Below are 25,807 nucleotides of genomic sequence, written 5' to 3' on the forward strand. Positions count from 1 at the left end.
AAGATATACAGTTATATTTGTCTTCTCATAGCACCGATACAGAAAGTTGCGTGGCCAATATAAACACAGATTTGCACAAAACATTCCTATACTCGGAGAATCATGGACTGAAAATCAATCCAAATAAAACTTCGGCCTTATGCATAGGGTCTCAAAGACAAATAATAGAAACTCAGTGTGACTTCAGGCTCACTCTCGATAACGCAGACATTGACTGGGTAGAGAGTGCTAAAAATCTTGGCGTAACATGTGACAAACATTTTCAAAGTATCATTCTTCAAACTCAAGTTGCTATATAAATTCAAATATCAGTTATCAGAAGAAATTAAACTCAGGTTAGTTAAAACTCTTATTTACCCCTTTATCGAGTATTGTTGTTCTGTGTATTACAATTGTTTGCCGCAATATAACAAACAGAAGTTACAACGTATACAAAATGCTTGCATGCGATTCGTATGCTGTATACCATATGGTGAACATGTCACCCCATTTTTGTTAAAAATGAAGGAGTTGAATGTGAAGTACAGAGTCCAATATTTGATAAAAATATTTTTGTTTAAGTTGCTTCAAACTAAAACACCTAGTTATTTATATACTTTATCAAGCAGGCATTCTGACATACACTCTATTATTGTTATGATAGTAAATAAGTATGTTTATAATTATTTTCTTATACTCACTGTATAATTTTTTGGGAGGGGTGGAGATAGCCTTTGGCTAACCAACCTTTTCCTTTTATGTATAAATGTAATTTTATGCATAATAAGAGATATTATTATCATTAAAAGTTGTTTTCTACATCCTATATTTATAACGTGAAGACATGATTGTCTGTGCGAGCAAGAGAATGAAAAATGTCCTCCATGTCAATTCGAAAGAAACGACTTGGGTTAACCAGTATCAATAATGATAAAAAATCCCATTTGAAAAAATGATATTCACTGAGAAATTATTGGCTGAATGATTCATTATTTTTGTGTTTAAAAATTTTGAATTGAAATCATACATTTTTTATAGCAGTGTAACATATCTGATGATGAAGACGTACAATCCAGTACCTCTTAAGCGTCAAATCTGAGAAAGGTTCTATGTTTATGAAAGTAAATGTGATAGAATTTCATCCCATGCTCGGTATAGATTTCTACTCTAGTGGATACATCTATTTTCCTGACTGAAGTGACAAGTATTATTGTCTTCCAATTTTCTTCCATGGCCAGCTAATGACATCAATTCCAATTTGATTTCCTCATTCAACACTAAGAATAAACTACTTCTAATCGGGTTTCTGGTAGTTTATGACCCATAGTCGGATAACAATGAAGAAACATCTACTGAAACATAAGTGTTTGAAGGTTATAGGTTTGAACAATGTAGATTGAATGACTATGTCGTGAACTTTCATTGTTTTTACTGAAATGATTTTCTCGTTCATTGAGACAGCTATTTCACAAGTAATGACCTAATAAAGCAATAAAATCCACATAAACTCACACTGACTTATGTTAGTGATATATTCATAATAAATAACTTTTTTGTGGCATATCATGGATGAAAATAGATGATTGAGAACAAATGAAACATAAAAAGTTCCTTCATTAATTAGAGGTGACACAGTTAATCCCATATTCAAAAAGATCAGATGGAAGTTGAAAAATATCTCAGCTTGATTCAGAGAGTTGAAGATAGGTTGTAAGGTTCGCATAAATAAGGCCAAACTCGAAAAATAGAAAGAAGTTAATAGAAACCAGGAGAGGCCGGAACTTTCCGAACTGTAAAGAATTCAACTTAACAAACCAGATGTATATTATTAATAATAAAACTGAAATAGTAAACGAATTCAACCATTTGAATTGAAGGGGTTATATTTGTAAGAGTGATTAATTTTTGGGAAAGAAAGTTTTTGGCTTTCTACTACTCCATCTCGATACAAAAAAAGATGAGGGAATCTTCCAGAGAAAGGAAAGAAGTAATCAATTTGAAAATAAGTAACTCTATACATGGATGTGTGGATCATGCAAAAAAGTAACTTTCAGACACAAACTGAAAGAAAGTCCTCCTGAAACAGGTACTTCCATGTAAACATTGAATTACACGAAAGAAAAAAATTCTTTCGAAACAAATACTTCTATATGAACACTGAATTATACAGAGGATACTTTTCTTTACTCAGTTTGTGTTTCAAAAATTCGTTGGAGAATAAAAATCATATATCATTCACATGAGTTCTACTTTAAATGATAGTATAGATAGTGTTGAAGATTGGAAATTCAATAATTATAATCTTTATCTTAATTTTTCCAAGTTTCACATATTAACTACGGATGAATTAGGTCTAATTGTTAACTCCTTAGACAACAAAAAAAATGTCCATGAGATCTTAAATTCCAAAATGCTCAAAGTCATTTTTGAAACATTTGGATATATAATTTTGAACCTTGTAAATACTTCTCTCCAAACTTCTAAAATTCCAAATCCTTCAAAAGTTAGTACTATAGTTCCCATTCAAAAGGTAAGCAATACAATAAAGGCTAGTGAATATAAACCTATAGATACGTGAAATTTGTGGTGTTCTATTACGGTTGTATTACTTAACTATGACATGTATATATAAAATTCTGAATAACTTATCGCCTTCATATTTTTATGAATTTGTCAGTGTAAATTCAGAGGTGCACAAATATGCCACAAGAAATCATACTAGCATTTATGCACAACAAATAGGAGCAGTGCCATGAATTATTTATTCTACAAAGGGTTTGATGCACACAATAAATTACCAAATGTGATTAAAAATCTAGTACATCATTGAGCATTTTATTATTGAAATCCATCCATAATGCTGGATAAAATAATACTTGGTAAGATGATATTAATAAATACAGTATTTGTTTGTTGTTTTCTTCTATTTATCATTGTATTGGAGCTGCATCTTTATTGTAATGTATTTTTAATAGCATATGTCGGTATTTTTGGAAGTAGAAGTTTTCATTTCTTAATATTTTATTTTAAATTTTGAACTATGTCTACATTTTATGTATGTTGTATGATGTTTTCTTCTATTTATCATTATATTGGAGCTGCACTTATATGACAATGTATTTTTAATAGCATATGTCGTTGTTTTTCAACCTAGAAATTTTAATTTTTTTATTTCCAATTTTGAACTATATCTACATTTCAGTAGTATGTTTTATATAATATTGTATATTAGGTTACCTATTTCAATTAATATATTCTTCTTCTTCCATTGTCACATATCGCTGCAAAAATAACGGATTGTTATGTTTGAACATGGACAAACACTGCTCATAATCATCAACACGTTCGTGGTTTTGTTTAGGAGTGAGCTCGCGTGGCATCCATTTTGAACAGACCTTTCTCATATTCAAATGTTCATGCAAAATAAAGTCAATACAAGCTTTTGATATCTTTACAGTGTTAGCTAACTCACGCGACTTCACTTTACGATCATTCAAAACAATTTTGTGGATTTTTTTATATTTTTTTGGAGTTACTGCCTCATTTGGACGTCCACTGTGTTCTGCATCATCGGTGTTTCTACGACACGTTTGAAGTCAGTAAACCAACATTTAATTGTTGTTTCTGATGCAGTAGAGTCTTTAACACTTTTAAAGCCATTGTTTCGCTTGAACGGTAGTTTTTCCCATCAAGGAGCAGTGTAAAATTGAAACACGAAATTGTTTTGTCATCCTTCGTTTTGAAAATAACAAAGAAAGTGTCACCCTCAGCACAATAACTCACAAAATGCTAGTAGTCAACAGGAGGCTTTCAACCGTTAGCAAGAAATCTTATCTAATTCGAAAAACCCCCTCTGATATTATTTCCTTTGAGATTGTTATCAAGTTTTTAATTTCGGTTTCGATTCACTTTCAATTACAGCGTTTGCGGTGAATGGTGTAGCATGTCTTTTCATCATGAGGTGCTCCAGGTGTTAATTGTTATTGACTTGTAGATTTCCTCAAGTTCCAACATCGGGCACAAGCCAACTGATCAACAGTGTTAGAATAGCCAAGGATAAAAGGAATCATCTGTCATCCATCGGCATTTACAGGATCTATTGGTTCTGTGGTTTGGTACTATTTAACGTAGCATCCATAATAGAATTCAATAACACCGCCTCATATCATCAGAGCGATCTGTAATTGTAGAACATGTCCTAGCAGAAACAAATCACCTCATAAATCAAATAATATGAAACTGTAGTTCTGTATAATATAACACTCGACTTCATAGGGAAGCCATCGAGGTCTATGAGCATCCCATCAGCAGGTAAGAAGTTCGAATTATCTGAACTTAAATATTGTGTACTCAAAAGAATCTAAAAATGAACTAGAATACAAGTCTGCTCAATATACCACCAGCAGCACATCTATCCACAATGTGGACTCCTAAAACCAACCCACCACGAGTGCAGACTGAAGGAGTAAGAATTCTCATTCATATCCCTCTCCGACCACCATCAGCAACAGTCAACATTCACAGTCAGGTCACGGGAATTTCAAATACGACCAAAATTATCCGGAATTTAGAAACTGTATACCTTTCAATATGTAGATGCTGGTATAAGAACAGCTGGTATAAGAACTGTCTTCAGTAGAAACAGTATCAACGGTTGAAAGTCTTCCTATAACCAAAACTTCAACATCGTTCCACAAATTTTAAATTCTGGAACAATGAATGTATCTATTATTCGATTAAATACCGATAATTCGATTCGATTAAATACCGATTAAATACTTTGAGTTGATGCAAAAGTAACAAGATCAAACGAGAAGCATATACCTTCCAAAAATATTCGAGCTGACTCTGATGACTTAAATTTAGACGCAACTGCAAAATCAAGTCAATAAAATATCTCAAAATCAGTATCATTTTTCAACTGGAAATTTTTCTGGCTAAAATGTCATACAGAAGCTGAATTGGAATGGAAATATGAGCAAAATTGATGTAGTATTTGTATTATAACATTGTCACACCGTAAATTCAAAAATTGCAAAGACCACTGAGACTAAGATAACAATAAAAATATTCAAGTAAGATACTATTCGAAAAATGATGTAAGTAATTATGTGAGAATAGATATTTCTCATACCTCAACAAAGACCAACATCGTGAAAGGGGAGTGGAAAAGTATATTTTGTCTATTTTCAAAAATGAGCCATCTTTTGGAATTGGTACACGAGAAATTAGGATTTTGTGTTCCATCATGAATCATCTTAATAATGTCTTTGACTGAACTATCTATCTCTATCTATCTCGCAAAAAATTATATGAAATAGTCCTAAAGGAATCACAAAACAATATTTCAGTAGCATAAGTAGCATATGTACATTTCTTCAAACATAAGGTACTAAGAACTCTTGTAACCGACTGTAACTGTTATGAATTCAACATTTTTTCCATTACGATAACAAAATTGAAATAGTCTGGATGTCCTTTTCAGTATTTTTGTGTTTCAACTATATTGAAGAAGTTGTGGAATAAGCCCTAATAATTTATGCTTTCCTTCTTTCAGCAACTATCAACAAGTAGTTCATGTAAGCTGTACTTGTTGAAATGTCTCAAATAATAACTACGTACTCGTTGCATATAATTATCAGATGCTGACTGGTTTTATTTCACTTTCAGAGATGTTCGACATTTTGTGCGGTGACTTTGAGCCTCTTCATAGGAGCAACTATTCTCAGTAAGTTTTTTTCATTTACATATTTCACCAGTTCCACCACTATTATTCATCATTTTTCCTGATTCATTATTGGGTATTATTGGGTTCAATACTTCCCTAAATTGACTACGGACAATCCAAATTACATGGTTAAAAATTTTATTTGAAGGAATAGGCAACTTTTTTCTGAAAAACTATATGAAGATTTGAAGCTTCTCAATGTTCGATGTTCATATTATACTTATTATTGTCTAACCTGGATCTACATTAATAAGCATGAATTTGAGCATGCACAGCTAAGAACTGAAATGAGATTCATGCGGAATCTTTCCCTCAAGCTGCCTCTCTTAAAAAAAACTCGCACTCAAAGGTTTCTGTATTATTGTCTGAAACTTTATAATATTCAACCTCAACACATTCAGATGATAAAGAAACAAGGTGAATTCAAAATTAATATTAGAAATTTTATTTTTGAGAATCAAACTTAAATACTCGATATCTCCAACTGATTTCTTTGGTGATATATTTGATTTATGGTAAACAAGAAGTGGTTACTCAATTATATGTGCAGGTTATGTTTTTAATTGTCAGTCAGAGGAACAGAATAATCACATCACAGGTATATCTTATGCTCAGTTGAATTTTGAGCCACTGGCTGACAACAGGGAGGCCGTGGACTCTCGAGTTTGAAGTGTCTACATGACACAATGATACTGAATGTAGCCTGTAAAGTTGTTAGGAGTTCGGACCTCCTTCTCTGTATGGTTCGTGATCATGAGAGATCAGGATTTGGGGCATTTCTCTTTAGGGCAGCTGTCCGAGCAGCTGATGAACTCGGTTTAGTTTTCGACACTGAACGAGGTGATCACAACTCTACCACCTCTATCACCGAGTTGGAACCCGTTCAGCAAAAAGCTAATATAAAAGCCGCAGAGATCACCTCACTTCTGCGAAAACGCATGAATAAGCCAATGTATGGGGTCTTCCTCAATAACATTGAAGACCTTGGCTTATTAAAGCGCCTGACTTTCGCTTTCTTCAGATCGAGTGGGCTGAATTCGGAATCTGGGGAGTTCATCATGGCTTGCCAGGATTATGTCTTCAACACCTCAATCTACCGTAGTCTCGTAGTGGGTATAGAGGTTCCTGACACAAGATGCAGGGCCTGTCGCAATGCGTCCGAGACCCTAATGAACTTGCTATCAGCATATCCAGCATTTGCGGTTTCTTCCTACATCCATCGACATAACGCGGCCCTGAGAGTGCTATATTACCATCTACGGCGGTATTGACGTGACACTTGTGTTGCCCTATGCTCCGGGGGACATTGAATCCGTTGTGGGGAACGAGAAGTGCCTAATTTATTGGAACTATTCGTTCCCGACCCTCAGGCTCATACAAACTAATACGTCTGATGTAGTACTTCTCGAGCACCAGAGCAAGGCGTGGAGTTTTCAGCTCCTGGCGAGACGACTATCGTCCGAAAAGATGAGGAAAAACCGATAAAATATCGAGATTTTCTCTTCGAACTCCGCAGACTCTATCCAGACCACTCCGTCAATATGGTTGTTCTGACTATTGGAGTTGTTGGTGGAATGATGCCCTTTCTACTCTCGAATCTTGAAATCATACCGGCTTGCCGCACTAAGGCAGAAATCTTAGCCGGGCAGATGCAGAAGGCTGTCATTCTTGGCTCACTACGCTAGCTCAGGTCACATGATTCTCGGACCAAATGATCAGTTATCCCACGGTGTGGGAAGCGATCGTTGGTTGATAATGCTGGCACACCCTCCCGTACTACGGTAAAATAAAAATAATGATCTCTATTGGGTGAAATAGGATATAACAACCAAAAGGCGAAGTTCAAAACTGCAGTGTTGAACACTACAGGTTCGTTCTACCACTTAACCTCAATATATCTCTAACACTGTATTTGATTACTGTAAATATCCATTCTGTGTTGTGTTTGATAAATTGAAAATTGAAATTGATAACGTATATGATATCAAGAGTTGCAGTACGCGTTGCCGTTGCCTTGATTTCATTAAAAGAACCTTTTTTATTTAATTTTGGATTTTGTCAAAGAATTTATGGAAACTTGTTTTCAGTTACAGTGTACGGGTCAGCATGGCATGTGTCCAGGGTATCGACAGTGAGCACCTACCGTGCATTTTCGACAGAGAAAGTGATAGCTGACATTGGTGTTTATGTAGGACTTAATCATGTAAATATTACTTTACAAGGTTAGAAATGAAATTTTTACTATATTTTTTCTTTAGAACCGTTGAAATGATAAATTTTAGTCTAGACCATCAAAGGTTCTGGCTTTCTACTTTACCATCTTTATACAAAAAGCTAAAAACTTTCTTTCTCCTAAACATATATCCCTTTCAATTCAAACAAGATTCCTATGGCTGATATTGAATTAAATGAGGAAGTGTCATTATTTAGTGTCATCAATGAAATCAGTAGATTCAACCCAGTCGTGACATAAAGTCGTAATTTTATGGATGAATTGAATGTTCCATCTTGTAATGTTATTCATGTTGGTGCTAAAGAAGCAATAAGACAAGTGTCTTATTCCGAAACATGGAATATCTGCCATTGTGGATGACAGTGTTTGAAATCAGTAAAGTTTTATATCTTTCATGTGTTATATTGTGTAGAAATCCGGTGAATATCAGATTCATTTCCATAACGAATGTTTGGGGTACAAACTGAATAGAAAAAAAGATTTTTTGTATAATTCAGTGTTTATATAAAAGTATTTGTTTGCAAAGTATTTTTACTTTCATGTAATTCAATGTTCACATGGAAGTAGTTGTTTCAAGAGAGTTTTCACTTCCAGTTTGTGTCTGAAAGTTACTTTTTGCATGAACTACAGATCTATGTATAGAGTCTATTTTGAAATGGAATGGTTTCTTCCTTTCCTTGGAAGATTTCACATTTTTTTGAAAAAAGATGAAGAATTGGAAAGCTAAAATTCATAATGAGATGTGTGTAACAAAATTTACCAGAAAAATTTTTAGACCCTTCGAGTCAAAAAAAAATTCCAAGGAATAGTAGACTTTTCAAAATTGAAAAAAAAATCAATTCGAACATAGAATATTTTGAGAGCACTTGTGTGTGTGTTGAAGGTGGAGTTCGGGTTGAACAGTCTCTGGAGTTTAGTGTTCGACTTTTCGGCTCCAATTTTGGAGCCATTTTCAAACAGTTGATGTGACATGACGCCGGGGTCTCAATCTGTTTACTTTCCAGATAGTCATGAGTTCTCACCAAGGTATCAATCGTTCCACTGCTTAGAACTGAACTGATCTCAGTAGGCAGTTTGAGACCTCAGTGACAACTCGTGACGATCTGGAAAGTAAACAGATTGAGACCCCGGCGGCAAGTCACATCAACTTCTTGGAAATGACTCCAAACTCGGAGCCGAAACGTAGAACACTAAATTCCAAACGTGGTTTACCCTGAACTCAACGACAACATACCACTGACCGCGGAAACATATCAAAACCAAGATTCCAATATATTCAATTTCGGACTTTTTGGTTGAATGTGTAGAATTTTCAGGTTTTGTGTGGAATTTTCAAAAGTATTTCAGAAGCTACAACGTCAATCATCTTATAGAAAACACTCAAAATTTCACACAAAACCCGGAAATTCTACACATGCAACCAAAATGTTTGAAACTGAATATATTGGAATCTATAGAAGTCAAAAAGCATCTTGCTAATAAAAACAACTTTGTTCTGGTTGATCTGATATACCTATATTTATAGTTCTTCAATTATCAATACTGTTATTGTTAATTTCCCAAATTGATACCTATCTCTACCTACCAATGTAACTTTTAGTTACATTGTAACTTTTAGTTACATTGTAACTTTTACTTACATTGGTGAAGCAGAGTAACGTGCACACTCGGGTGGTGTCTGTCAGACACGTTTTTCAGTTTTAAAAAACATAATGAGATGAATAAAGTAAAAAAAAACTTTTCATTCAGAATTGTTTATTGATATATTGAATAACAGAATCAAAGGTGTATCTAATCCAAACAGAAAATAACACCTGTTTTTTCTTCTTGCTGCATAACTTGACAAAATTAGACTGTAAGTGAATTGATCAAAAATAAAGTTAGTTTTCGTAACTTTCATTTTCGCAATCTCTACAAAATGGATTAACGTGTTCCGAACAAAGCAATTTTGAACACCTTTTGAAAAAATATTTCGTTTTTCGATTTCTGCAATAAGCACAACGCCCATGTTCATTTTTGGATCTTGCTCGCAAAGACAGAGTGGTCATACCAGAGAACTTCAGCGCCAAACCCCTGATATCTTTTCTAATATGTGGATTAATTGCTCAATCAGTTAGATTTTCCATAATTAAGTCGTAAGCAAGTTTTTTTCAGAAATAACCTCTGGTGTTTGCAATTGTTATCCGGGGGAGGGGCATTGCTTTGACTTATTACAAAAACATTTACTCCTGCGATGTTGAGCATATTATAGAAGATAACCATCGGCTACCTGCAAGTGGTTCTACTTACATTATATGCAGCTCTGTTACGCCAGAAATGCATTTAGTACTTTTTAGGTGCTTTTTAGGTACCGAAGTCAAACATTAGGTGCTCTGTAGCTTACACCGCAATTCAATACTCAAAGTTGCGTTGCTAGCAGTATGTGATGCTAGCAACGCAATGAAAATAATAATAAAATAATGAATGTGATAGGAACACTATTAGGTGCTAATTAAGTGCTAAACGGTGAGGACTGTAAAATTATTAATTAATTAACAAAAGCTTCCAATTTCGATAAACAACAGATCTAAGAATCAGGTCTCTCGAAAATGAAGACGAATGCTCTATCAGGTCTTGAGATACTCGTAAACTAATACATAGATCATCAAAATAATGGCTAATTAAGTGCTCACTAGATAAATAATAGTGAACCTAGATTCCATAATGCCTATGGGGCATTATGGAAAACCACTGTGACTGATGGACTGAGTTCTTACAAAACGTTCCTCGATGAGTAAGGGTATGATAAACAAAAAGAAATATAGTGGAAAATAGACAAAAGTGTGTTTTTGTAGTGAACATGAATTTCCACAAAATAAACAAGTCGTCAATCGAAGAAGTAAGGGTATGAGAATGAATTGCTGATTAGATATTCATAGTGAATCTACATTCCATAATTCATATGGGGCTTATGGACCCGATAACCACCACGGACCCGATAACCACCATTGAAAAAATGTTTTTCCGTTAACCAGCTATCGCACCCCTACGAACGATAACCCTCAGAAGTCGAAACTTGTTCGTGCGAGCTAAGTATTAACGCGGTCTTACCTTTTAACGACTAGGGCTTGAACCACCGACCAACACGCCAGTCAATTCGAGTGAGTGAACAAAGCACCCACGTCGAACCGCCCGGCTACCGGACGGGGGACGTGGATGCTTTGTTCACTCAGTCAATCGGCCGATGTGTGAGTCGATGGTTCAAACCCCAGGCTGAACGCTCAATTTTCACTTGCTATCGGCCAACCCGTGTTAGGAATTGCACAAGTTGAGATTTCTGATCGTTATCGTTCGTAGGGGTACGATAGCTGGTTAACGGAAAAAACATATTTTAAAATTTTTTTTAATGGTGGTTATCGGGTCCATAAGCCCCATATGAATTATGGAATCTAGATTCACTATTGGTCGGTCGGTAGCCAAGCGGTTCGGCGTGGGTGATTTGTTCACTCACTCGAATTGACTGCCGTGTTGGTCGGTGGTTCAAGCCCTGGTCTGAACGATCGATCTTCACTTGCTATCGTCCAACCCGTGTTGGAAATCACACGTTAAAAGGTAAGACCTCGTTAATCCTTAGCTCGCACAAGTTTCGACTTCTGAGGGTTGTCGTTCGTAGGGGTGTGACAGCTGGTTAACGGAAAAACAGATTTTAAACAGTTTTTTTTCAAACTATAAATATCTAATGAGCACCTAATAAGTACTTTATTCTCATACCCTTACTTATCGAGGAACGTTTTGTAAGAACTCAGTCCATCAGTCACAGTGGTTTTCCATAATGCCCCATTATTATGGAATCTAGTTTTACTATTATTTATCTAGTGAGCACTTAATTAGATTAGCACTTTATTTTGATTATCTATGTATTAGTTCACGAGTATCTCAAGACTTTATTGCATATTGTTAATTTTTTTTTCTCAAATCAGGAATCCCTTACTTATCGAGGAACGTTTTGTAAGAAGTCAGTCCATCAGTCACAGTGGTATTCCATAATGCCCCATAGGCATTATGGAATCTAGTTTTACTATTATTTATCTAGTGAGCACTTAATTAGCACTTTATTTTGATTATCTATGTATTAGTTTACGAGTATCTCAAGACTTCATTGCATATTGTTAATTTTTTTTCTCAAATCAGGAATCTCGAACTTTTGTTTTCACTTATTTGCGGTTGTTTTCATCTTAATTTCTTGCAAGCACCTAATTTAGCACTTTATTACCACGTTTAGTTCATATCTGATAGAGCATTCGTTCTCGTTTTCGAGAGACCTGATTCTTAGATCTGTTGTTTAGCGAAATTGGAAGCTTTTGTTTATTAATTAGAAAATTTTACGATCCTCACCGTTCAGCACTTGATTAGCACCTAATAGTGTTCCCTCAACATTCATTATTTTATTATTATTTTCATTGCGTTGCTAGCATCACATACTGCTAGCAACGCAACTGCTAGCAACGCAACTTTGAGTATTGAGTTGCGGTGTTAGCTACAGAGCACCTAATTTTGGACTTCGGTACCTAAAAGTACCTAATTTTGGTATTTTCTAAATGCGATTTCCGTACTTTGCGTTGCTGGCGTAACAGAGCTATTATATGCAGCCATCTTTTGGTCAGCCGAATCAACACCGCGTGTAGTTATGTTATAACAGGTAATCATATCTGGCTTACACTGGTTTCCTGTCACTGCGTCAATTTTGTTATCGAATTGCATGGAAGAAATCTTAAGGACATATTTTTTCTTTTTTGGTACATATGATACCAAAGTGGCATTTCTACAAAATGCAAACATGGAGGAATATACTGGCCTCGATGTGATATCTTTCAGTTCTGCAGGAACTTCTGATCGATTCTTGCGAATAGTTCCTACAATTGTTATCCTATGATTTTCCACCATATGCTCTACAATGTCCAAGCTTGTCAACCAATTGTCCATTGTAACATTTCTTCCCGAATCATATATAGGAGCACACATTCTTTTCACAACTTCATATGTTTTATTTAAAATATTGTATGGACCATTGGGTTGATGTCCAACATAAACTTCTAAATTGACGATAAAACAAGTTCTTGCATCAGTCAATGCGAATACTTTAATTCCATAACGGGCTGGTTTCTTGGGAATGTACATGCGAAAACCACAGCGGCCTCGGAATGCAAACAGCATTTCATTTGGGCACAATTTGTCAGTCTTCTCTCTCTCACTACTCGTTTGAACATCATCAAATCGCATGCAGGACGATAAGAAGGTAAATCTGCGATGGGCCATTGTTGCACGAATAATTTCGATGCCTGAGCCATCTTCAGCCCAAAAGTCTTTTGTATTTTTTCTCCCACTTTCATAAAGCCCCATCAAGTAGAGAATCCCAATGACAGCCTTCAGTTCTATAATATTTGTAGGTAGCACATCCAGTGGGTCTTTGTACTTTGGTGCTATATATATATATGTTTGTATTCTCGACGATCTATTCAAGCAAATCGATAGTAAAGAAAGCAGACCAACATTCTAATGGATTTGTAATATTCTTCGCTCTTCCCTTTGTGCCTGGTAAATGTGTCACAAGATTCTGACGTCTATTTCTAACACTAGTCATAGGTTCGTGTTTAGACCACTTTATTACTTCTGTATGATTTTCTTTTTTACGTTTACATTCATAAAATAAACTTTTGTTACCTCCGCTTGTAGATGGTTTATTCACTATTTCATGTTCAAGCTCTTCATCTGCACTTTCCTCAGATGTGGAATCGTGATCACTCAATTCACAACGGTCCACATCTGATTCTGGCTCGCCATCCTCATGTCGAACCTCATCATCAGTTGAAACTTCATCATATAATGTTTGCAGTCTTTGAAGTTCTTCAAAATACGGATCCATGTTTTTTTTAATATCACCAAGTGGAACAGCAAAAATCACAAATCTCTCATCAGAGAATTTGGTTACGCCAATACTCGAGTGATGTCTTTGAGACAATTTTCAACAATATAAGTCTGTCACGATCTGACTCAAACTAATCATTTGAGCCACGTGCCGATGTCTAAAAATCCCGAAGCTATACGAACATCTGGCGCAATAAAAGACCAACTGCAGATTAAGCAATGAAAATTAGAACTGAATTGTCTCGCAGACACTACCCAAGTACAGGAGGTTAAATGATAGTGTTAGTAAACTGTGAAGAATTATTTTTACGCCACCCATACAATTAAAATTAATTTTCACATATTAGAAGCCAAAACTGTAGAACATACAAAATACACTGGATTATTTTGTTTTGCACTTTTGAAATGAGAAGTTGACATGTGATCCCAAAGAGTTATTTTCATGCTAGTATGAAATATTATAACTGAAAAATAATATTGAATACCGAATCAATGATTTTTAGGATCCAGCAACAATTGGACGACTGATATAGATTTTAACGAACGATTCCTGTGGCTAGACTCTTACCAAATGGGGAGTAGTTTCAAGGAAGCTTTAGTAAGAGGACTACCATTTCCGATACTCACCGTTGCTGAATATTTCACTGTGGGACAGGAAGGACTTGCATGGGGAGGGCGATATAGAGCTGCTGGTTATTTTGCCGTTATCATGCTCTGGTAAGTACTCATATATCATCTTCATTTTCTTTAGGTTGGAAATTTTCTCCTTTACCCTTTCAACTGTCTTTCGTCAGGAGGACGAGTAGGTAAGTACTGAAATAAGTGACACACTGATTTGTGATGATAAGAAAGAAGCAGCTTATGATGTTGTGATTCATTCATGAAAATTCACTAGCTTCCAGAGAAATGTATGCTCTGTAGTTTAAATGTTTTTAGTGTCAATATTTTTTGGGCTTGAAGGTCGTCGGTTTTTGGAATTTCTACCTGTTGACTCAGGTAGTTTGTAAACTAATACCTGTATCTGAATTTGGTGAATTGCGTAAAGCGTGTTGATGTTGACTCAGGGAGTGGGGTGTCTTCGACTCTTTTCTACCTGCCGTCATGCGGTTTGATATTCTTGAACTTTTTGAAATGGGATTTCTTATTCGGTTGAAATTCACGTGTGTTTATGGATCTCTATTGCCTTCCTTAATAGTCGGCTATGGTTTCCCAAGTTGGAGGCAATGAGCTTCGAGTTTTCAAACAGAATTCTGTCTTTTCCTTCACTGAGTGTGTGCTCCGCCGCAGCCGACTTGTCCGTTTTGCCCAGTCTGCAGTTTCTTTTATGCTCCTTCAGTCTTGTTCCCATAGATCTTCTGGTGGTTCCGATGTATACCTTTCCATAAGTGCACGGTATTACGATATAGCCCTGTTGCTGTTAATGGGTCTCTCATGTCTTTATCTGATTTAATTCTCCACATTAAAGCCATCCAGAAGCTTGGAGACCGAGTTGTTTCTTCGACGAGAGACTATCAATACCGACGACAGAATGATTTCTCTCTCTCCTTCACTCTATCTCCATCTTCTGTCAACGCAAATCAAAACTGAATCCTACCCATCGAGACGACGAGAGGAGAACCGTAAGTATTTTTAGAGTAAGTGAGAATCAGTGCTCGAACATCCGCACAGACGTCGGAATTCCGATATCGAGAGGCGTCGTGGCGCCCCGTTGCCCCGTTCAAACACAAACACAAAGAGAGCGGGTGCAAATCAATAAAAGCACAGTCCTCTTCGCGTTCTTTCTACCAGAGGCGATCTTGGAGAAATGCGAATAACGAATAACGGCGATTTATATGTATAACCAAGCTGGGGGTATCACAAGGTTCGGTTTCTGGCCCGCTTTTGTTTGAGATTTATGTCGATGACTACGAAGGAATTGGAGGGGTTACAGAGTACTATTTTATAATTGTTCGTTCAAAATGTCTCTCAGCCAAAAACGACAGTTGAAACTTGATTATAGACAAGGTGTTTTACATTGAACAGCAATAGTCTGAATTGTCGATTAGGCATTACATGCTCTGAATTAATTATATATCATTGTCTGTTAAATGTTCGGTTTTCCGTTGTCTTGAAAACATGACAAATTTTTGAATCTATGAGTGAAAAAGAAAGCTAAGGAAAAGCAAAATCCTATTAATAATCATATAAAATCACAACATCTATCTGTCAGTCAAAGGTGGATATCATTCAAATATTATTGAATAATTTATGTGAAATAACTGGAGAAACACTTCGAAACTTCACTTCAATTTATTTTTGGGCCATAATTTCACCCTATTTTTCATTCAACTCAGACCCGAGCTTAAAGTTGAGCTAAAGGAATCGAACAGGAAAAAAAACAGTTCATCCAATCGTATTCTACATCATAATTTTAGTCTTATTGTAGGTTCCTAATCCCACCTATCCCGAATTCAATATTGATTAAAAAGAGTGGGTTCCGTTCCGACACTTCGTTTGTCTTCTTTGTTGGTTTGAAAACCGTTTAAATGTTTTGTTTCTTCAAGAGTTTTCCAATTGTCTGTGACCCTAGGGATATATGGTAGATAGGTTCGTGCAACCATCTGAGCTTCCTTCCACGGTACAGATGGAACTCTTCAGTTTCATGGCCTTGTTGATCTAGGATACAGTATATCCATTCAAGCGTCACTTGAAGACGTTCCAGTCCTTTTCCTAGTTCAGTTAGAATATAAATGACTCCTCTCTCTTAACTGGGATGGTGGTTTGATAGTGCGTGCAGGTGAATTTTTTGGTACACGTTGTGGGTTAGTCTAGCACCACATCGTTCGGTGAGTAGGTACATCTAGGAATGCTATGTGTTGGTCCTGTTCAGTTTCCATGGTGAACTTGATGCTGGGGTGTTGAGCGTTCAGATGGCCAGGAAAAAGGTTATTGCATCCCTTTCATGTTTCCAGATGACGAAAATGTCATCCACGTAACGTAGCCACAAAGTCGATTTTGATTCGAAGATGTCGATTGCTTTCTCTTCATAACGTACCATTAAAGAGTTGGCTGTCACTGGGTTGAGTGGATTTCCAACGCCACGCTTTCTAGTTGCTCATAGAAGTTTCCTTTCCATTGGATGAAAGTCCCTATGAGACATGGTAAACAAGGACACAACATCGAAGCTGACCAGAATATCTGTCGGCTCCAGAGTTGAGTCCCTAATTTTACCAACGAAGTCTATCGAATCTTCGACGTAGAAGAACAGATGCTCGGCCAGGTGGTAGGTCGGTGAGCCTGATACACTGACTATTGGTCTCAGTGGCATGTTGGTTTTGTGTACTCTCGAAAGATCGTAGATCCTAGGTGGAACGGCTTCAGTTCTGAGAATGGTCAGTTTCACATTGATGACGATTTGAAGATTTTATCATCAATTCTCAACCACGATTGTGTTGGGTCCCGTTTGAGTTTGAGGTAGTTTGAAGGATCTAGTAGTTCGTTGTAGTTTTAGAAGTACGGTGGCATTTCTCGCTGGAATAATTGTGATACCCTCATCAGAGTTCAAGCTTTTTGAGCTGCAATCTCGTTTTTTGGGATGTTACATTTTGGAGGTCGTGCCTTGCTTAGAATATTTACTGCCACAATCCCGATTTCCCCTGTTTTCTCATCTGGTTGGCGACAATTTCTTCGTTTGATACTTGGAAGGGCATGATTTGTCTTATAAACTTGGTGCTACACATGCCACATATAAATATTTATATCAAGAATATACAAGCAAGTAGTGACGACAGCGTATTATGTAAATAGTAAGAATAAGAACAGATTGGATAGTGGCAAACTTCAAAAAATACTGTTCTGCAAGATCGAAAGTACATTCAGAAGTTTCTTAATGACTCTCAAGCTTGCTAGGCGTTAGATAATGAACGTTAACAGTCATCCTTCTTATCGAGGTATGCGCCTTCGAGTTCAAAAATAACACTATTTGAATTACTGTCGGAGACAACCGGCATAACTTATTCGCCTGAATGTTCGTAATGCTGAGATAAGAACGTATCAGGTAATTATGAGCGGTTGCAAAATATGCTTCGCCTATTAAGTGGAGTGTGCAATTTATAATAACGGCTTTATCACCCTCACTTTCGATTCTTGTTCTCTTTCCTATCAGTTACTGGATTATGCACTCAGGAAGACAATTTTAATGAAAAAGTTCAAGTGGAGCACGCTGTAATGATGTATGAAGTAAGAGGTGAAATATTGTATCAATAACTGAAGAACTGGTATCCATTTGCATTAGTATGTATTGAAAGAATACAGGGAGAGCACGAAGATGTGAAATCGTTGGATACTCAACATAAACCACAGATAAAGTCCAGAACGTACGGATGTTTTTTATCAATGAATCTATTCAAAATCTGGCTCCTCAGTACATTTGTGATCATGAAATAAGCAACAAACGGCTGCTTTCTTTGTCATGTACTACTACTGTACTCGAAATTTCCAAAACTCCAGAAGCGTTGCTTGATTTCCAACTTTATACCATCTATTCAAATTTGACTTTTCTCCTGTCACTTCGGCTTTTTTCCAATTTTTGAATTTTTGAAATCTTTCGCTCTAACTGTTCAAACAAAACATGAATCAAATTTCATAATTTTTATGAATAATAGATTATGATGTCATATCTTTTCTAGCAAATATAAACATAGGCCTGTTTAAAAAAAAAAATTATACACCTTAACAAATTCATCATTTCAATGTGAAACAAGAAAAGAGAGGTAATAAGAAACCACTTAATGAAATTAAAATAAAAGCAAATGAAAAAAATACTTTATCTCAGCAAAATTCTCAAATGGGTTTCAAAGATATTTCGGATTGTTCAGTGATAAATTCTTCAGTCAGAACCTTTGGGTTAAATGGTTTAAAAAATATTGGTTACACCTGTTTCATGAACAGCGTAATTCAATGTTTATCAAATACGAGATGGTTATTGGAATATTTGAAAAAGGATGGATTCATGAAAGATATCAATACTAGTATTTCTAGTATGAAGGGTGCTTTAATAAAATCGTTTGCAGAAGTCATCAAGGAGTTGTGGTCAGAAGATTCATTTGATAAAGTAGTAAATACAGCCTCCTTAAAAAATCAGATTCAAAGTTTTGCTCCTCGATTCATGGGTAATTCCCATCAAGACGCCCAGGAGTTTCTCCGTTATCTTTTAGAAGGATTACATGAAGAGGTTAATATAATTAATGAGAAACCTAAACCAATCTTAACGGAGATTGACGAAAAATTGAGCGACAGCGGAAATGCACAAGAGTCATAGCTCACATATTTGAGGATGCATAACTCTAAGATTGTAGATAATTTCGTTGGCCAATTGAAATCCACGATGAAATGCACACACTGTGGATACTCTTCAGTAACATTTGATCCTTTCTGGGATTTGTCTCTCTCCATATCACAAAGAACCGACCAATTGAGTTTGTGGCAATGCTTAGATTATTTTACAAGAGAAGAAACTTTGGATGGAATTGATAAACCGACGTGTTCGAAATGCAAGGAAAGGAGAAAATGCATAAAGTCCCTATCAATCCACAAGTTTCCCTATATTTTAGTAATACATTTAAAAAGATTCTCTCCAACGGAAAGTAGAGGCAAATTGAATGATGTCATCGAATTTCCTCTAGAAGGATTGGATATGGACAATTTTGCAGGAGAAAATGTGGCTACTTGTTATAATCTATATGCACTTTTAAATCACAGTGGGACTACTAACAGAGGACATTATACAGCATACTGCAGACACCCGTATACTAGCGCGTGGCACAAATACAACGATTCACACGTGTCACCAATTTCACCAAAGTCGCTTGTGAGTGGAGAAGCATACGTCCTCTTTTATGTAAAGGATGGAATAAAATCGCGCCCTTAAGATGAACGAGGGAAAGTTTAACTTTTAGTTTCTTCAATTTTGTAATTTTTTTTTCAACTTCTCATTTTTGTAAATAAAATTTATAATATATTGAAAAAAAAACAAATTCTTACTAGATTAGGTTAGGTTCAAAGTGAGTGGGTCTTTTCGACCCTCCACCGCAACCGGTGGTTTATTGTGGCTCACACCTATTCATACTCGACTAAGTAAACCCAGCTTCCTAACAAAGCCGATTAGTTTGTATGGTGAGTGGTCTTACAGGTCAGATGGTAAGACTACGGCTCCGCCGAACTCTAAAAACCTAATTTGGTCCCCAGCGGGGCAGGCACAAAGTATGTGTTGTGCTCTTTCATCATTTTCGAAACAGAGGCGACACACACTATCTTCCGACAGTCCGAGTTTCTGCATATGATGATTCAAATGGCAGTGACCTGTGAGAAAGCCTGTTAGATATCGTAGTTCACCTCTACTGTAGTCCAGCAACTGTTTCGTAGCAAGCTTCGAAGAGTGAATAAACGCCTTAGAATGAGCCCATCCTGGAAGATGCTGCCAGAAGTCCATACATCTTCTTGCCATCCAGGTGTTCAATCTTTATTTGGCAAAGCCTGAAGCGATGCCTATGACAGGTTCTGGTCCGATGAAGATGCCTGCAGCACCCTCTTTTGTAAGGGAGTCAGCAGCCTCATTGCTTTCTAGGCCAGTATGGCCAGGAATCCAAACCAGAGACTATCTATTAAGTCTTCCTATCGAGGAGAGTAGTTTTTGGCAATTTGTTACCAATTTAGACGTTGCTCGGTAGGAGCCAAGAGCTTCCAACGCCGATTGACTGTCCGAGAATATTATCATTGACTTGTGTATGAGAATTCTTTCAATCTCTCCGCACACGATTCAATAGCGTAAATTTCCGCTTGAAATACAGTTGCATTGGTTCCTAGACAGGTTGATATCTCTGTCCTGGGTATGCGACTGAAAACACCTTCACCAGAACCGGAAGGTGTTTCTGATCCATCAGTGAACCAACAACTATCTGCTCTTAATATATACTTCTCCCGCAGAATTCAGTCCTCTCTACTCGGGATTCTTATTACACTTTCACCTGCTTTCAACAGATCTGTATACTGTTTGATATTTTTTTTCACCAAGATATCAGATGCAGATAGTTTTCCAGCGAATGTCCTCAGGTAGTGACACGCTGCGAGAATTTTCTGATTTGGCGCCGGGGCCAACTCTCAAATGTCAACTGTCGACGCTTGGTTGCAGTCTAAACCACCAACACTTACATGACAACTTAAGTTAACGTGGGTATCACACCGTTAGGGGGTTCCACTTATCTCTCGCTTGTGCAGTTATTTTTTTCAAGTACTTCTTGGTTCTTCACATTTTGTCTCCAATGATGTCTGAGGACATTCATGCCGTCATACCATCAACTCCTCAATCAGTCATGACTCATTTGTCTCTGACAAACATCAGTCAAAAGGGTAAGGGAGCCAGGCTCCAACCTGTACGAAATCAAGATGGCTGTCACCTTTTGTCTTCAATCGAGGACCACCTGCCCTGTACTGATGATGCTCAACAAGCTAAAACAGCGTTTTATCGGTGGCTTTTGAATTGAGATCAATTTTGGAATGATCGAAATGATATTTTTCTATTAATTTTTTCTGACTAATTCGCCTTCGTCAGTGCCGTACAGCCAATAATGAAGGATAGGCAGCACTTGGTTGCGAGAAAGGGTCAAATGCAAACAGATTCAACATCAGGAGTCAAACTTGAGGATTCTTGGTATCCTCTTTGTGATCACAAGGTCTTCCCACGATGACAAGAGTCCGCAGTTTTGGATCCTGATGTTGAATCCGATTACATTTGACTCTTCTTCGCAACCAAGTGCTGCCTATCCTTCATACTTGCATCCTACAATGCGTTTTTGTACTGCTGAAGTTGGCCCCTAAAGAAGCACCATACATAAGTAGTTATTTTTTCAAGTACCTACTCTTCTTGCTTCTTCACATTTTGTCTTCAATCGGTACTGATGATGCCCAACAGACTGAAAGAGCTTTTTCTATCGATGGCGTATAAATTGAAATCAATTCTGGAAAGATCGGAATGATACTCAATTTTTCATGTTTTGTGACTAATTAGTCTTCATCGGTGCCGTACAGCCAAGTGTGGGGGATAGGCAACACTTGGCTGCGAAAAAGAGTCAAATGCAAACGGATTCTACATCAAGAGTCACAGAAGTCAAATCCGAGTATCGTCTTTGTGGTCACAAGGTCTTTCGACAATAACAAGGATCTGCAGTTTTGGCTCCTGATGTTGAATCCGTTTGCGTTCCACCCTCTTTTGCAACCAAGTGTTGCCTATTCTCCACATTTGAATCGTACAATGCGTTTTTGTTCAATGAGTACATTTTTTGCTGAAGTTGACCCCTCCTTGAAAAAAAACCATACATAAATCTAGAGTACATTCGATTTCATCACATCATTGAATAGGTCTCTGAAATACGCAATTTTGCCACAATTCAACCGACACTCTATCTCTTATCGTTTACGAGATCCCCATGTACAGAAACGAATTTGAATAGCCCTGTTTATTGTTAACAATGACTTCTAATTCAGGAATGTTTCTATAAAAATACTTAAAAAGTTAATACTGCCTCCTTTCTTTGAAAGTTTTCCACATTTTTGGTATGAACATGTAGAAGTAGAAAGTCAAAAACTTTCTTCCAAAAAAATAAATCTGAAAATATATCCATTTCAATATAAAAGTGACTCATTCCGGGCCAGAGTATACTGATCCAAAAATTAACGATAATTATATAATGAAAAAAAAATACTGAAAGCTTATTTAGGAAGTTATTAACCACCAGCTGAATTTTTTATCAATTTTTATGTCTGTCCTTCTGTCTGTGCATAGCGTCACGTAGTTTTTATTATTTCTACTTCATTGACAGTTTCCTCTACAATTATTATTATTACTTTGACATTTTTTTTTAATAGGACATCTTTTGCCATATGGTTGCTCATGAACTTGATGTTGATAGTAGTTCCACGATACGGAGCGCTTTTAATGACCGTCTGTGGGTTTTTGCTACTTGCTACGGTCTGTGGATATTTTGGAATGTTACCAGAGACTCCATTAGTCATACACGTTGAAGGAGCTAAACTGAATTTTGAATTTGGATGGTGCTACTGGCTGGTACTGATTGCTGGTGAGTTTTTTTAACGATTGAAACCTGTAATACAGGCCGTTTTTTTAGCTGATCCCATTATTGCTATTTTGGAAAGGGTAAGACTTACAGGGTTGCTTGGATTGGACAAAGTTTTCTTTCCTGGCGAACTGGAATTAACTCTTTTCAGATCGAGAATATCGTTATTTCAACCCCTCGGCACATATTTTGATCACCAAGTGATCATCTTCGAAATGAAGAGTGAAATGTTCAATCTTCCTCCTGAAGATGATCGAAACACGTGTCGAGATGTTAAAATAACGGTTTGGTGTTGGGATAAAACTGCAATAATATTCATTACTACACGAAAGGTTCCAAATAGAGCATCACATGTATCAGTAGTTCTTTTTGAAATATTCGCTGAAAACTACAATTGTCGAATTTCGTTTGCTAGGCTCTACAGCCTCAAATGATAAGAAAGAAAGAAGAACTTTCAATACTGTTGTTATAATCTGATGTGAACCAAGTTACAATGCGACGATTCTTTCATTAGATTTCATAATTTTTTTTTTGAAAACGGACCTCGTAGTTTTTTTCATCGATTTTTGTAGCCACTGAAAGGGTCCAATATTTTTTTTTGTGTAGAACTCTAGAACTCCACATATCGGAGAAACATGTAATATACCAAGTAACGAACAAAAGAAAAAATCAATTTCAAAATACTTCTGACCTTTCCCGTGGGTTAGGCTACGTATCAGGCGCGTCCCAGGTGGCGGAAAGGGGAACAGCCAGGGGACTGAAGGCCCTGTCCGGGAAGCCAATGTGACCTTACAGACGGGGTCGCCGGACTCCTGGTCAGTGGCAGAAATAAGTAGGGTGAGGGGAACTTAAACACCCACGAAAGCCTTTGCAAAACATACCTCCGTGGTGTAAGGAATCATGCCGACAACTGAATGGCCGCAGGGTGATATGCGTTCACGAACGATCCCCTTGGGGAACTGGGCGAAACCTCATTGTAATCAGCCTACCTCTGGTAATGGACTCTGCCAGAGGTGACCAACTCTTCCTTTGCTACTCGTGAGAACACACATGAGACTGGACAGAAGTTCTCACCTCAATCTAAGGCGGTAGCTGGCTATGAACAGAAATGTTCCCCCTAATCTACTGCTTGGAATGAGGCTGGACATAGCAGATCACCTTCAACAGCAAGGACATTTCCTGCGGTGGGCGCCAAAAGCTCCGCCTTGAATAAAAGCAAGGAACCGGCTGTCCTAACCGGCTCCCTCACTTGTGCACCTCCACGGAGGGAACCCCAAGAAGGTTGAAGAAGCCACGCAACGACAGTAATATCATTGCACCTTCCAAAACCTTCGCGGAGGCCACCGTGAGACACCTCAAGGTTGCCAAAGAGAGTGTGTGTTCGGCGAGTCTTGGCCTACACCTGCCAATATAAAGGAGATGTCTTCTAGTGACCTGTTCACAAGAGATGTCTTCTAGTGACCTGTTCACCTTCCTGGAAAGGACAGGATGGAATGACCTAGGAGGACAACTCATCGGGAGGATGTACAATGGGTTACATGTGGCCTAAGTGCTGTGAGTCTACACTCATCCTCCCTACTCTACAGATACAGATACTCCTGACCTTCTACGTCCTTCACGATATCTAACTGAATATTTAAGCTGCATCCCAACGTTCTTTAAACACATATTCGTTCTTGCGATAGTATTTTCATCCAGCATTTGTGGATTTATAGCCATGCAAGCCTTTTTCATTATTTCTCTCAATTCGCCAATATTGCTAAATAATTGTTAGCTGAATACCTCGTCTACATAATGAAAGTCGAGAAGGGTGAGGCCAGGTGAACGTGGTGGTCATTACATAGGACCATTGTTTCCCATACATCATCCTGGTATAGTCGTATTGACAAAATCCCTCCAAATAGTTCTGCGATGTGGCAGCATGTTGAAAAAAGTGATAGTGTCTCATAATATTCTCATAATATTCGAAAGCAAATCTTTCAACAAGCCAACTAGATTTTCGGACAAAAATTCCAAATATAACTCCACTGCCAGAAATGTCTCAAAGAAGTAGGGACCTATAATCTCAGTTTCTAGCACACTAAGTCAAACATTAACCCCAGAACTCTCATGGGGCTTTATGTAGCAAGAAATTTTCTTGTTGCCAGTGATAATGAATATTTCTGTTAAACCATCGGTTATTTGTGAATCTACTCCTATCAAACCATAAACTTTTATTACATATTAAATTATCCTTACAGTGTTGTCTGAGTAGCCATCAACAGCATATTTTTCTCTTATCATTGTGTTGAACGCAAATGGTGTATATTTTGACAATGTAAGATCTGAATTTATCTATTATCAAAATGTTTCGAACTGACGTAATCGATATAGCACTATGATGTGCAATCTCTCTCAATAATACTTCTTTGTTCTCAAATTTTCGGTATTCAATAAATCCTGTATCAAATAAATATCATTTTATCAATACTAAACAGTGAATTTGACAATACATATTCTGTCAATTCATGCCTCACGTTAAACAAGTCAATTCATTTCAGTACTCTCATAAATTTTCACTATTTTCACTTGTCTGAAAACAGCCGAAACAAACATTTATATTCCATAAAAATTGGCTTTCAAACAGTTAGTCCATATCTATACAAAACCTTGGAATGCATGAGCGTTCACCGTTAGATGCAGATTTTCAATAAGATATTGGTTCTTACCTTTTTGAGACGACACAAATCTTAATGATGCTTTCTCAGAGACAAACGCCGGGAAATATATGTACTGTAATACATAGCTGAATTTCTTATTACAGTGGCTACAGAAATTGATGAAAAAACTAAAAGTGCATTTAAAAAGTTGATG

General features: G+C 36.9%; 1 protein-coding gene across 5 annotated transcripts in view; it reads left to right on the forward strand.

The window, feature by feature from the left end:
* LOC111501879 (dual oxidase maturation factor 1) overlaps window positions 1-25,807 on the forward strand; it is a 127,322-nt gene that overhangs the window by 90,693 nt on the left and 10,822 nt on the right. For all 5 annotated transcript variants that reach the window (XM_074176300.1, XM_074176303.1, XM_074176302.1 and 2 more), the window contains exons 3-6: window positions 5,650-5,707; window positions 7,795-7,929; window positions 14,348-14,561; window positions 22,746-22,957. In XM_074176300.1, the coding sequence (XP_074032401.1) occupies window positions 5,650-5,707; window positions 7,795-7,929; window positions 14,348-14,561; window positions 22,746-22,957 (619 nt within the window). The remainder of the gene's footprint in view (window positions 1-5,649; window positions 5,708-7,794; window positions 7,930-14,347; window positions 14,562-22,745; window positions 22,958-25,807) is intronic.

The sequence above is a fragment of the Leptinotarsa decemlineata genome, unplaced genomic scaffold (genome assembly GCF_025532065.1).
Source record: "Leptinotarsa decemlineata unplaced genomic scaffold, Ldec_3_MD MMD2_tig00001719_RagTag_RagTag, whole genome shotgun sequence".
Taxonomy (NCBI): Eukaryota; Metazoa; Arthropoda; class Insecta; order Coleoptera; family Chrysomelidae; genus Leptinotarsa; species Leptinotarsa decemlineata.